The sequence below is a fragment of the Candoia aspera genome, chromosome 8 (assembly GCF_035149785.1).
Source record: "Candoia aspera isolate rCanAsp1 chromosome 8, rCanAsp1.hap2, whole genome shotgun sequence".
Taxonomy (NCBI): Eukaryota; Metazoa; Chordata; class Lepidosauria; order Squamata; family Boidae; genus Candoia; species Candoia aspera.
The window spans coordinates 1,409,752-1,424,198 of NC_086160.1; the positions used below are offsets into that span (position 1 = coordinate 1,409,752).

The 14,447-nt window shown below is 50.0% G+C and overlaps 1 protein-coding gene across 1 annotated transcript in view; it reads left to right on the forward strand.

Moving 5' to 3' along the window:
- The first annotated feature begins 877 nt into the window (after window positions 1–877).
- The window catches only part of ABLIM2 (actin binding LIM protein family member 2), a 63,157-nt gene continuing 49,587 nt past the window's right edge, over window positions 878–14,447 (forward strand). Inside the window, exon 1 of the mRNA XM_063309804.1 lies at window positions 878–1,261. Coding sequence (XP_063165874.1) covers window positions 1,243–1,261 — 19 coding nt within the window. The 5' untranslated portion in view covers window positions 878–1,242. The remainder of the gene's footprint in view (window positions 1,262–14,447) is intronic.

The window sequence follows — 14,447 nt, forward strand, 5'->3', positions numbered from 1 at the left end:
CGGGGAAAGCCGCCGGGCGGGGCGCTCCTTCCGCAGGAGGTGAAGCCCCGCGCCCCTCTCGCGCGGCTTGCTCAGAGTCGCCGAGGCGGCTTTGGCGCTCGCGGGGTTGCCCGAACTCAGCCGCAGAGCACGCGATATCCCAGCCAATGGCGGCTTACTCACGAAATCATGGTTAAACCGTGGCCAAATGGAACCTGCCAAGAATGCCAGAGACCGCTCGTCGCCTCCCTAGTTCCAGCCCCCGGGGAAGCGCGCGCGCGCACACGCATCGCGGCTCGCCAGGCCCGAGGGCCCGGCGGCTGCCCCGCCGCCGCTCCTGGGCCTCCCGCTTTCTCTCAGCCCTTCCGGGAAGAGCCCCCGCGACCGCTGGCCCTGGGCGCCTCCCCGCGAAGCCCTCCTGGGCCCCGAGGCCGACGGCGCGCCGAGGGGGACAGCGCCGGCCCTGCCCGGGGGCGCCATCTGCCCTCCGCCCGCGCAGGGCAGCCCCCGCGCTGGGCCGAGGCGCGGCGCCACAGGGACGCTCCACCGTCACCCCTTTCCTACACAACTTTCGACGGCTTCTTTGACGCTACTGCAGGAGGCCGCCCCCGCCCCGACCTCCATCCGCGCCGTCCCCCAAAGCCCCCGCGGAGGCCGTGGGACTTGCCGCGCCCAGCGCGAGAGCCGGAGTTCGGCGCAGGTGATTCCCGCAACGCCCCCCCGGTTCGGAGCACCAGTGGCCGCAGGTCAGGCGCCACGACCCGGGCGCCTGGCGTTTCTCCCCGGCCCGGCCGGCCGGCCGGCGCTCCTCCTCAACCCGCGCTGCGGGGGCCAGGCGGAGCGGCCTCAGAGCGGGTCCGGAGGAGGCGCTTCCCGCCCTCCGCTGCGTCTCCGCTGTCTTGCGGCTCGTCCAGCTGGCGCCCAGCCCAGCGGCTCCGCAAAGGCGCCGGTCGCCCGCCGCCGCCTGGCCGCTGGCTGGCTGGCCGGCTGAGGCGCGCGGGCTCGGCGGGCGGCGGCGCAGCCTCCCCTGCCCCGCCGCTCGCCCCACCTTCTGCGCCGGAGATCGACAGGCACGGAGGAGCGCCAGCCGCAGCCGCGCACAAGCGCCGCGGCGCGCCCGGCTCGCCAGCCGCAGGGAGGCGGAGGGAGCCAGCAGGAGCCGCCGCAGAAGAGCCGCCGCCGCCGGGCGGGGAGGCCGCGCAACAGGTGCCCGGGGGATGCGTGCTCCAGCCGCGCCGCGGCACGGGGCCGAAGCCACGCAAAATGAGCTCGAGCACGGCAGGTAGGCGGGCGGCGGCGGGCGGTTCTCGGGCTGCGCCCCTCGCCGGGCAGCCACGTCCAACTGCGGCTCCTGCTGCGGGCTGCCCGCTTCTCCGGGGAGGCCGGAGGGGCGCCATCGCGCCCGCGCTCCCCCGCCGCCCGCAGACGCGCGGCCACCGCCGCCATCGGCCAGGGGAGAGCGGCCAGGGGAGAGCGGGCACCGGCCGGGACGCTGCGCCAAGCCCAGCGGGAAGGCGAAGGGGCCGCAGCGGCCGATTGCGTGCGCGTGGCGGGGGCTCTGCTGGCCCCGAGGCCCCTCCTGGCTGCCGGCCGGGCACCTCCGGCCGGGCAGGGCCACGGTCGCCGGCTGGGCGCTTCGGCTCTTGCCCCCGCGGCTGCCCCCGAATCGCGCGCGGTCGGGAGGATGTGCGGGGAGCGGGGCGGTGGCCGGAGCGCCTCGCCCGGGCAGCGGAGGCTGGCCTTCCGAGCGCCGCCGCCGCCGCCGCCGCCATGCCAGACCCTCCGCCCGGCCCCGCCCCGGCTCTTGATCCACCTGGCCGAGGGCCGCGGCGCTAGGCAGCTCCGGCGGCTGGCCGCTGCGGCCCCGGCGGAAACGGGTTCCTCTCCCCCGGCTGGGCGCCGGGGGCTCGGGGGCTCCCGCGAGGGCCTGGAGTCGGTCTGGCCGCCTCCGCCGGACCTCCCCGGCAGGGCTGTTGGGGCGACGCGGGGAGCAGCGGCAGGAGCGGTGGGAGCAGCGCTGCCCCCTCCCCCCCGCAGCGTTTGGCGGCGTAGTTTGGTTTTTCGTTTTGAACACCGCCGCAGCGCTAATATCTGGTGAAATTATTCTCGAATTCCCACGTTACAGCCTGAGAGATCCTCTAATGCAGACGTGAGGAATCTGTGGCCCTCGGGCTGCTCCCGAACTACGACTCCCGGCATCCCTCAGGATCGACCGGTCTTAGGCCTGTTCGCTGGGAGCATCCCCCGGAGACCAAGATCCCTCTCCCGGGCTTTTCTTGGATGCAGCGAACGGCAGCCCTGGTGATTCCGGCAATGAATGGTGGCGAATTGGTTAATAGCAGCAAAAGGTTGGCCAGACCAGAGCTGCCCGTTCATGAATGACTGATAACACCTATGGTGCTAGGAGGAATGGAAAAGATCGTGGTGCCTGTCAGAAATCTAGCAAAAAAGGGGAAGAGCTTTATCTGCATTGGAACAGGGATATACATTGGGTGGATTAGGTAATTTTAAGCTCTGGAGTGAATTTTCTTGCCTTGTGAACCACGAAACTAATGCTTGTCTTTAGCCCCTTCACCCCCCCCCCCTTTCCCTGCTTTGTAAGTGCTATTTTGGATTTAAAAAGGGGGGGGAAAGCAAGCCAACAGAAATGTTGCTGATCCTTATAAAAGGTATGCTGCACAACTTTGCAGCTTTGCATTTTAAACCCATTTAAATCATGGCACAAAGACTAATGTATTTATCTATTTATACCAGTCCCTGTGGGTGAGGGAAGGAATGAACGGTATTTGCACCTGCTGTCCTGTGTAGTGACTTGGGAGGAGGCATCCTTCTGTTGTGGACAAAGAGAATATATTTTATCAGCAACAGAAATAATAGCAAAGTCTCTTGTGGCTCTTAAAGATTTGACGTGTTTGTTATGACATCACATTGCTTGAATCTCTGTCAAATGCCACAAAACTCTTTGTTGCTTTGCTGGAAACCATAGAAAAATCCTCTAACCGTCTTGCACCTCCTTGGCTATGAAATATTTTGAGAGAAAGAAAAACTTGGTGGATCACGGGGGTCCTGACACCAGGTGCCTCCTGCCCCTTGGAGGGTCCTTGGCTGTGGGATCGGGGACTTCTGCGGCCTCGCTGAGTACTCTGGGCTCAGTGTTGGAAGAGAGACCTCTGACAGGAGCAGCCGGCTTCTCCTCAAGCGTTCTGGGGAGAGCGGGAGAGAAGAGAGGCCGTGCGGGTGGCCCGTGTTTTGGAGGACCACCACCGGAAACGAAGGAAAGGTTAGCTCGCCCCTCCTACCTGAAAGGAGGAACCTTCTGAAGGGTTCCTTCTGCCCCTTGGAGGACACCCCCCTTCAGACTCACACTCTGCCTTCTGGCAGGAGCAGCAGCTTCCATCGCTCTTCCGTGGCAGCCAAGAGAGAAGAAGGCCACCAGCACTTCCTCCGCTGTGTGAACACCCCTCTTGGCACTGTGTGCCGGGGGATTAATGCACCATGGGGAGGCTGCATCTGAAAGGGCATCCACGGAGTGGAAGGGACAGAGGGGGTGGTGTCCTCAGGAGGGGGTGGCAGCATTGGCTTCAGGTCAGTCTGCAAGGCAGCAGGAGAGATGGCTCCTGACTTCAGTGGGCCAAAGACGGGGAAAGTAGCATGGCAGCGCCCAACCTCCCAAGGCTGCAGTAGGAGCAAGCCCACTAGATCTCCCTTTACTCCACCCATAGGATGGGAGCAGGAGATCCGGAAGATGCTGGATGAGGAGAGGCAGTCTCGAGGGAAGGATGAGAGAGGCCTTTGGATGCCCAGCATGGTGACTCACGGGGAAGAGAGACGCAATAAGATTCAGTAGCCCAGTTACCATGCCAAGTCCAGGAGCTCCTGTCAGAAGGGTAGAGTTACACCAAACTTTGTTTGTGGGGAATCACCTGCTCCTGAATTCAGTGAGTCTTGTTCACCCCCATCATTTGCCTCTCTGTAGGGAGGGAGAGGGGACAAGACAGGGGGGGCTAGGCTGCCACCTCCCATTCAAGATGCTACCTTATTACGCCCTATGCATTCCAGAGGGTCAGCCGCCAAGTAAGATTTCCCCCCAGCCCCACCAGAGACCAACTTGAATAGATCAGCTCAGGGACAGTCTGGATCTGGGCCTTCTTCCCCAACAGCCATTACCTCTGCAGGATCCCAAGGGCCAGCAGGGGTCACAGATGCCGTTCCTGGATGCCTTTGCAAAAGAGCTAAGGGGGAGGTACAGAACTGGCAGGAGCAATAAACGAGGGGCTGTGGTGAAGCCCTCTCCATGAAGAGAGTAGCCAACTACACTGTAGGGTGCTGCATCTGGGGCTGCCTTGAAGATGGTGCAGAAGCTGCAGCTGGTCCAGAGGGCAGGGCCTGTTAGCTGGCCCTGCTAGGTACAGTCTGCCTGCACTGTGGACTCTGCACTGGCTCCAAATAAGCTTATGGTTCCAGTTCAAAGTGCTGATTTGGACTTCTTAAAGCCCCAAATGCTTTGGCTCTAGATACCTTCACAATCTCATTCTCCAATCAGAATTAACTTCCCCATTGACTTCCCCAGTGAGAATTCCTCACTGACTTTGCTAGTGGGAAGCCAGCAGGGAACATCAGAAATCGTGACTGCAGGGATGCTGCGATGGCTGGGGACCCATCGTAAGTACCATTCGTTCAGTGCTGTCATAACTTTGAACAGTCACTGAACGAATGGTCGTAACCTGAGGACCACCTGTAATTGCAGCTGGATCCTCTCTATCTATACTCAGTTCAGGGAGATCTGCCACAAGTTGAATATTATTTCAGACATGTCTGTTTTTAACAGAATCTACAGTATTTACTGATACTCTACGTTGATCTGAGAATTAGGGCAATAATTGCAACATAAAGTATTAACTTTTCCTGGTTCAGTATAACTGTAATATAGACTCCATTAAATGATAACAGTAGAACACCCTCTTCCAAAATACTGTTACGTTACTCATAAAGTTTAGGAACAAGTATTTCAGGAAATGTTTTATATCAGTGTTTTTCAAACTTGGCAACTTTAAGTATGCTGGCTGAGGAATTCTGGGAGTTGAAGTCCACACATCTTAAAGTTGCCAAGTTTGAAAAAACACTATTGTATACCATTCCAGAGGAAATCTATCAAGTCCTGGATGCCATTTACTTTGCCATTACTCAAAGTTAAAATCACATTCTTAATACCATCAACAGTCAACGGGACTGGTACTTCTTGCTGCTGTAAAAAACCTAATTGTTGTAACAGAACAGGGAGTTTCCCACTCCACTCCACTTAATGGATGGGTTGGATTGCCCTGCTATTTGCAGTCAGCAAGATGCCACCCCTTCCTGCTTCACAGCAATTTGGGGGTCCATGGCCTTAGCCAAAAGGGTACCATTAATAGGCATTCAGAGGACAGTTCTGGGTGGAGCCACCAACCTTTATAAAATATATAACAGTTAAATGTGCCCCTTTAGGCACAGCTCTTGACCACATTGGGTGACTGGAGGGTATTACTCTGGCCCACTTTGAGAATGTATTCTTTGTCCTGGTCTCCATCTCTGTTGATGGAGAATGGTAGGTAGGTTCCCCATGAAGTGTCCTTCTCCTAATCAGATGAGACACCGAACACTCCTACCTTATTAGGAAAGAGGAAGTACTTGAGCATCCCAAGATAAGAATTACTTTACTACACTCCTTGTTACTTGTTCTTCTGTTCCCATGCGTGTTACTAGCTGCAAGTTGGTGGTTAAGCGGAACATGGTACTCTGTAGAGGAATTGAACAACACCCAGCTGGTGTCAGTCCCTGCACCTGAAGGGAAGAGGTGCCTTCCTGGGACAGGAGGATGTCTCAAGCCCCACGTACTAGCTAGAAAAGGTGGGGCTGACCCTTTCCTTTCCTGTTGGCACTGCAGGAGGAGAGCTGTGTTAATTTTTGGTGGTGAAAAAACAGGAGTCCAGTTGCTCCTTTTGCAACTCACCAATTCTGTTAAAGCACACAAGCTTTGGAGAGCTGCATCTCCATCAGATGCACTGGGTGGCTGAACTGGTCTAGGATTTAAATTGGGGCTTCTTTCTTATTTTCTTTGTTGCTTTTCTAAGATTTGTATTGTTTTTTATCTTGTTAAAATTTCTTCGATAGAATTATATTTTTGGAAAAGGATGTAAATTGGGGTGGAGGTGGGGAGAAGGGAGGGGAAGACAGGACAGCTATGCACACTGGTTTATATGACTAGTTTATTTATATGAATAACAACGTCATTTATATATTTTTTGGGAAAAAGCTTCAGAATATTTTATTAAGCTTCATCCTACAAATGATTATACTACAGTATGATTATATGGAGCTGTGGGCATTTCTTCCCTAAACAACTTTCTTCTTCAACTTACCCTGGAGAAACAGCCAGTAATAATATATAATATGACAATTCTGCCCATCTGATGTGATTTCTTTCTTTAGATTCACTCCCCATCTGCAGGTTTTAGGATGATTTTGAGTGTGATTTCAAATGGTTTGCTTGGAAATAAATCTTAATAACGTACTTGAAAGGAAGCATACCTGTTAAGTAGCTGGCTTTGAATATGGATGTCACTTTTATTTAAACATGTCTTATAATACAGCACTAAAATGCAGATTTAACAGAACAGGAGAAACTTGAAATTCATATGCCAAAATCAGAGCAGCCGTATTTGAAAAAGCCATGTTTAGCTTCCGCCCTTTTGTAAATAGCCTGAATCAGAAGAGATTTTAAGGCCATCAGGAAGTTGCTTGGAAACTTGATCTTGCATCGTCCACCAGCGCTTAGAAGATGTGAATGGCATTGTCCGCTGTAGCAGTTGGGGGATAATCTAAAAACTTTAGACCCTTAATGAAATCTGCCACAGTTTTTTAGTATGTATTTTGGGGTAACTTATTTCCTTCTTCAAATTTTATAGATTAGATTGTCTCTTGTATTATATGGTACTTAGATGTCAGTATGGGTCCAGCTGTAAGACAAGATCAGCCCAGACTTCAGGATGTCCTATTTTACTCTCACATATGCTGGTCATTGGCCGAATAAACTACCTGTCTATCTCTCAATCTCTCTCTCACCTATGGAGAGTCGGATGTGGTGCTCCTCAGGGGAGCCAACAGAAGCTTTGTCTAAGGTGTTTCTCAGATTACTAAAGATTTGAGCAAACGTTATGCAAGCAACCATCTGCAAATTCCCCTATGATCAGTGAAGAGAGCCGCCTCTCCTGTGTGCTGTAACTCTGAGAAGAAGAAAACCTCTGCCCTGAGGTCCGCTGAGATGACAATATCTTGGTTCTAAACTGAAAATCTGTCCGCTGGCTGGAATTCGGCAAGTGCTCCTTTTAGCCTAATACACTTGCTGGAGTGAACTCTAAATTCGTGTTTGGGGAAACGTCACTTTCAGTTCAGGTACTGCAACTGCCAAAGTCCTAGGCCAGACTGCCTTTAGCACCAGAATCAGGCCCATCCCAGAGTGGCTCTTTAATCACAGGGGCTCCTGACCCATAGGTCTTTTCCGGAAAAGCTGGACAAAGCCACATGCCTTAGAAGGTGTGGTTTAAGCAGGCAGTGGAGAGCCCAGGTCAGCGACTTCGATTGTTTTGTCAAAGGGCTTGAGCAAAGTAGTTTGTTATCTATGATCAGTGGAACTTCAAAATGCTGTTAGGCTTTTGTTGTTTAGATTTGTACAGCACATGGATCTCTGCCATGCTGATTAGCAGACTAAGTAAGAGTGGGCTGGATGCATGACAGTTAAGGGGATAGGAAAACCATGCCAAAGAAGTGCTCAGCAGGGGTTCCCTGTTGAACTGGACGGAGGAATGGAATAGGGTGCCACGAAGTTCAGCCCAGTGGTTGGTACACTGAAACATTTTTAATAATGAGTTTGATGGAGGGAGGTAGAGAGGGTGCTTACCAAATTTGCAGATGACATAAATTGAGTGGGGTAGTTACTATTCTAATAGATAGAAATAAACTACAAAAAGGTCTTGGTAGATTAGAGAAATGGATGGACAGAAATGCCGTTACAGAAAACAGAAATAAAATGCCTAGGTTTAAAATGGGGGATATCTGGTACAAACGAAAAGGATATTTGAATTATAGTTGACAGTAGGTTAAATAAGCCTCAGTAGTGTGACATGGCTGTGAAAAAGGGCTGCAGTTTTAGGCTGCGTAGGAATTGTTTCCAAATCACATGTAGCAATCGGTCCACTCTGTTCTGACTGGATAGACCCCACCTCCTGCCCTGAGTACCGGACTCTCAAAATGATTCAGAGAAGTGAGAAGAAGTTTGGAGAAAAGCATCAGAGATGACCAGAGGCCTGGAATATGAGTCCTTGAAGGGAGATTCTTCAGTGGACATGATTAGCCTTGAGAAGACCGAGGGGGATATGACAGCACTCTTCAGATACCTGAAAAAGTGTTGGGCAAGAGAAAGTTACAAGAAATAACCTTGGGTCAAAATCTTTTAGTGTAAGCTCATGATGTATTTGAACAATAGGTTCAACGAAGTCATGCGCCCTCTGAAGCAGGAAAGATGGGAGCATTTTTCTCTTTTAGGCAAGTTTATACTGTGTATTTGATTTATATAGCCACCCATCTCACATAAGCAACTCTTACATGTTCAAAAGCAGGTCACTGTGGACAGTAGAAGACGTGCTGGAGCTCTTTGCTCCTGGTTATCTTTGACCATGAGGAGAAGGGTCTTCTCATGCTGTACCTGGTTGGTTTCTACCTGACCTTTGACTAGTTAAATGTGTCTCTGCGTTTGAGAGACTAGGGAGCTTCTTCTCTTTCTCATGTTTCTGTAATGGGATAAGGTATCATGGTCGGATGTGCAGCTGGCACAAGGGGTACAGGATCCAAGTTATATCCACTGAAAGGATAAAAAAGTGAGTGTAGCTTACTTTGAGGCCGGAGTAGAGCCAGCTGGGAGCAAAGCAGCAGGATCTGACCCCAGCATCCACTAGCAGACAAGACTACCACTGCGGTTCCCTGTCTCTAGTTTCAGGCCAGCATCACAGTCCAAAACTGACTGACGTCCTGACTGAGGTGGTGCAGACAATTACAGAAGCCTCACTCACACACACACACACACACACACACACACACACACGTATGTGTCAGGCTAATGGACAAGATCCAGGACATGGGGAGATACTCAAAAGCTGTCAGCTTGGGAAACTGACAAGTGGAAAGAAGCAGCAAAAGCGAGAGCAGCAACTTGTGCATCGTCATGCCATGAGAAAAGCAGCAGTGGGTCTTCCAGATGAAACACAGTGCGGAAGAGGAGGTCCAGCATTGCCAAGCCGGAGTACTGGCCAACGGATGCTCCTAGGAATACAGAGAAGACTCTGATGAAGCTCTTTCCTCTGTCATGGAAATGGTTCAGCCAGAGGCACGGAAGTTGAACATCTGGACACAGAGACTGCTTTCTTACATGGAAAATTAGAGGAAGTTATTGCCATGGTTTTGTTTATTTATTTATTTAATCAATTTATATCGCCGCCCATCTTAATGATGACTCTGGGCAATGGACAATGATAAAAACAGACAGGTATGCAAAATTCAAAGTACACAGCAGCCAAGAAAACCAACAGTCATCCACATAGCGAGGAGACAGGTTCCTTCATACCCTCAGGGGTCCAAACCTGTGCACATTGTTATGCTGTCCTTATTGTGAGGTCAACCAAAAGAGCAAAGAGACTGGAGGGCTTCTGAACGAAGAAACTGAGGTGAACAACCTCTTAGGATTTTGGAGGACAGATTGAAAGAGATGAGGAGAGAAGTTATCTCCTCGGCTGACAGAGACAATTCGGTCAGATTAGAGTGCGTAGAGGCTCATTCAGTCACCATGCTTATGGAAGCCAACCTTCTAAAGGGAAGAGAGAACAGTGAAGCTGAGAACAGTAAATAGAGAACCACAGTTGGAGAGCTCTTGTATGTGTCAACAAGAACCAGGACAGACATGGCCACAACAGTGAGAATCCAATGCAGAAGAATAAGTGCCAGCCCAAAAGAGGCTTGACTGCAGTCAAGAGGCTGGGCAGAGATCTTGAGGATGAGTTGAATTAAAGTTGGATCTGCCAGCAAGCAGCTACCTTGGACTACCTGGCCACATGGATTCAGACTGAGCTGAAGGTAGTCTACAAGTGGGCACCTGTTCCTCTAAGCGATAGAGCAATCAGGTGGGCCAGCAGGAAGCAACCAACCGTGGCTGAGTAAGTTTTGCCTAGCCAGTTACGAAGCCACATGGATTTACAAATCACTAGAAGGCTGGTCAGAATGAAAGCTACTGCCTTTTAATAAAATGTGTTAGTTGGAAAAGGGGCTGCCAGACTCCTCCTGATCTTTGGCTACCATAAAGTACACAATTCTCCTCTGTCTACAATGAGGTCTTTGGATTGACTGAACTCAAACCGGTACTAATTTTAGAAGACAACAAAGGTGTATTCAGTTCTCACAGAAAGAACAAATTAATTACTGTGGAGAGCAAAGCCACTGATGCCAAACGGCCCTAGTACTGGATTTACAAGAACAAGACATTCTGGTCTGCAGTCCTGACTCACAGGGCCAGGAGCAGCTGGTGCTCTGGCCCGGAGATCAGTTCTAGATGCTTTGAGGGAAGATGGGAGTCACGAGCAGGTCCCAAGACAGTGGGAACGGGTGTGGGCGATTGCGTCTCCTCCTGCAGGCATAGGCTGGGTGGACTACTAAGGCAGATGGTGGGGGATAAAAGGGAGCAGGCACCTTCCTGTGCTGTCCACGTGTCCGTCTTCCACCTGATCTGTTGTTAGCTAAATGACTCACTGTGTTTAAGAAACAAGGGCACTTTCTCTCCATTTCTTTTTCTATCACTCACTTGCTCCTTCCCTCCCTCCCTCCCTCCCTCCCATGCTTCCCTCTCTTCATGATGTCGTTTACTTAGAAGTGAATTTTTCGTAGCCTATATTTTTCTTAATGAGTGCATCTTTTACCTCAAATGAATATCTGCTAGCATTCGTTGAAAGCTGGACTAAGTCCATTGTTTGTCTCGACGATAGCTATCTTATGAGCATTTTATTATTTTTTAAGTGACATTTTTGTTTATTTTTTTTAAGTGACCTTTTAAAGTGACTTTTTAAAATGACTTAATCACCAGCATTATTTTAGCTCAGGAGTACACAAGGGCTCCTGCTGAATCCAAATCTGTGACATCACGCTTATTTGTGGTCACAGAATCTGCGGTCCAGTTAATGGACGGAGAGGTGGGAGAGCTCTAGCTTCAGGTATCAGCCTTGGTTCAGCCATGCCACTGTTAAGGACAGGAAGGCGCCTTACCTGGAGGGTGAGCAAGTTCACAAGCAAACACCCTGATACCTGACCAGTCATCAGAATATGGGACAGGTAGACACTCTCCCTCTTAGCCAAAAGAGAGTGGCCTCCGGCTCATGGTATTGCGAGAGTGTATGAGAAGGAGGCACCACAGCTTGAACCTTGATGTTATCATGAATTGGGCTTGGATTTGATATGTAGCAGCTGCTGGAGTTCTTTCACAATGGCTTCACTAACTTTGCTCCGAGGAATCCATTGACCAGAAGTTGGTTCTCCTTGGAAGTCTATTCTTGTCTAACTAGTTGAGAAAAGTCGGATACTTTTAACTAGGTTTTTGGAGATATGAGTCCCAGTTTGCAGATATAACTGACCCATAGTCTAGAGAAATTATACCCCATTATCTCTCTCTTTAAAAATTAAGCACAGAGTCCACTCAGTGGCCAGCAAACTGGCTCAAGAATGTTAGATCATTCTTCCCTAAGGATCTAGACATGCTTTCAAGCACATCTTTAACCAAGATTGCCAATTTAAATGACAGGCACTTAATTCTTTTTTGAGTGCACTCCTGTAATACTGGTTTCTCTTTTTGCATTTTTATTATTCCATATAATTTTTAAAATACCTTACTTTACAGACCCTGTAGAAAAAGAAAGCTGTCATCAACCTTAATGTCATTAGGTAACAATGTGATGATAATTACAGAAGTGGGAAGTGGGCCTTGTGCAGAGAGATCTATATAGTACTTCTTCATCCCATCTCTTAAAATTTCAGAGCCAGTCTCTGCATTGTTTTCAAGGATCTTTTTATGATCTACCTGAGGTTCTTCCCAAGGACTGAGGTCAGACTGAGTGGTCTGTACTTCCTGAATTCTCTTTTGCCCTATTTTCAAGCAGAGACATATAGTTGAAATTATTCAACCCCCATTGAAATCAGGTTGATTGTCAAAATGTATAGACTTTCAGCTGTTTGCAATGAACAAATCAAACAAAAGCAATTGAAATAGCTCAACACAATGAATGCTTCAAGTGGTGTCCCCAAGGTAAAAGGTAAAGGTTTCCCTTGACGTAAAGTCCAGTCGTGTCCGACTCTAGGGGGCGGTGCTCATCTCCGTTTCTAAGCCTTTAGAGCCGGCGTTGTCCATAGGACACTTCCGGGTCATGTGGCCAGCATGACTCACGGAACGCCGTTACCTTCCCGCCGAAGCGGTACCTATTGATCTACTCACATTTGCATGTTTTCGAACTGCTAGGTGAGCAGGAGCTGGGACTAGCAACGGGAGCTCACCCCGCCGCGCGGTTTCGAACCGCCGACCTTCCGATCGGCAGCTCAGCGGTTTAACCCGCAGCGCCACCGCGTCCCTGGTGTCCCCAAAGTCAACTGAAAATGCAACTTATCATGACTTCTCCAGTCTCAAAATTATTCAACCCCTTCATGGCAAGCATCTTCAGTGCTTAGTAGAGCACCCTTTTGCTGTTATGACCTGCTGCAAACGAGATGCGTAGCCGGACACCAGCTTCTGGCAGCGTTCCTGAGGAATCTTAGCCATTCCCCATGAGCAATGGCCTCCAGTTCAGTAATATGCTTGGGTTTGCATGCTGCAACCGCCTTCTTCAAAACCCACCAGAGATTTTCTGTGAGGTTCAAGTCAGGTGACTGTGATGTCCACTGTAGAATCTTCCAGGACTACTTCTTCATCCAAGCCTTAGTGAAATTTGAGGTATGCTTGGGATCATTGTCCTGTTGGAAGGTCCAAGGACGCCCAAGCTTCAGCTTCCTTACAGACGGCATGACGTTTTCTCCTGGGATTTCCTGATACTTCAATGAATCCATCTTCCCATCCACACACTGCAGGCTTCCAGTGCCAGAGGATGCAAAGCAGCCCCAGAGCATCACCGCGCCACCACCATGCTTAACTGTAGGCAGAGTGTTCTTTTCAGCGTATGCTTCATTATTCTTCCTCCAGACATACTGCTGATCCATCGGGCCGAAAAGTTCCGGTTTTGTTTCATTGCACCACAGAACAGAATCCCCAAACTTCTGTGGCTTGTTTATATGATTTTGAGCATATCGGAGCTGACTTTTCTTGTGCTTTTGGGTCAGCAGTGGTGTACATCTTGGAGTTCTGGCATGGGAACCTTCTGTGTTTAGTGAGCGCCTTGCTGTGCTCACTGAAACCTCAGTGCCTGTTGCCACCAAGTCTTGCTGCAGGTCTTTGCAGTCACTTGAGGGTTCCTCTCCACCTGCCTTCTCAGAAATCTGCTTGCAGCCACTGACAGCTTCCTTCTTCTGCCCCGTCCAGGTAGTGTCACCATGTTCCTGTAACTCTGAACTTGCGAACTACGCTTCCAACGGTGTCTCTAGGAACATCCAGTGCCTTTGCTATATTTTTGTATCCTGTTCCTTGTTTGCGAAGGGCGATGATCTCTTCTCTTACCTTTTTGGACCATCCTTTTGACTTAGCCAGACTGTTATTTCTAACATGCAGTCAAACGTGACACTCAACAAACCCATAGCCAGTTCAGGTATTTCATGTGTTCCTGCTCAAGCCCACCTGGTGCAACTAATGAAGCCCCTGATTAGTTGCATCAGACGTGCTTGAGACAACACCTGTTTTGCATACTGTATGTGTGCTGTTGTGACAGATTCTGTTCAGGAGGTTCACTAATTTTGAGACTGGAGAAGTCATTGTAAGTTGCATTTTCAGTTGACTTTGGGGGCACCACTTGAAGCATTTGTTGTGTTGAGATATTTCAATTGCTTTTGTTTGATTTGTTCACTGCAAACAGCTTAAAGTCTGTACATTTTGACGATCAACCTGATTTGCAATGGGGGTTGAATAATTTTGATTACAACTGTATGTCCTCCTTCCATTGTCTGATGTCCTCCGGGCACTTGGGATCCTTTATGACACATCTGTACATTCTTGTGGATTGAAAGTAGTTATTGATTAAAGTAAGGTACATTACATGATGATGTTTTGAGCTATTAATTTGTTATTATTGGAAATACAGGTCTTTCATTAACTGATTTATTTATTTTATTTTTTTTAAAAATTATTTGAATTTATTAGCCGCCCAACTCCAGTGGATTCTGGGCGGGAAGAGTACTGGACTTTGGGAAGAATAAGGCAGAGA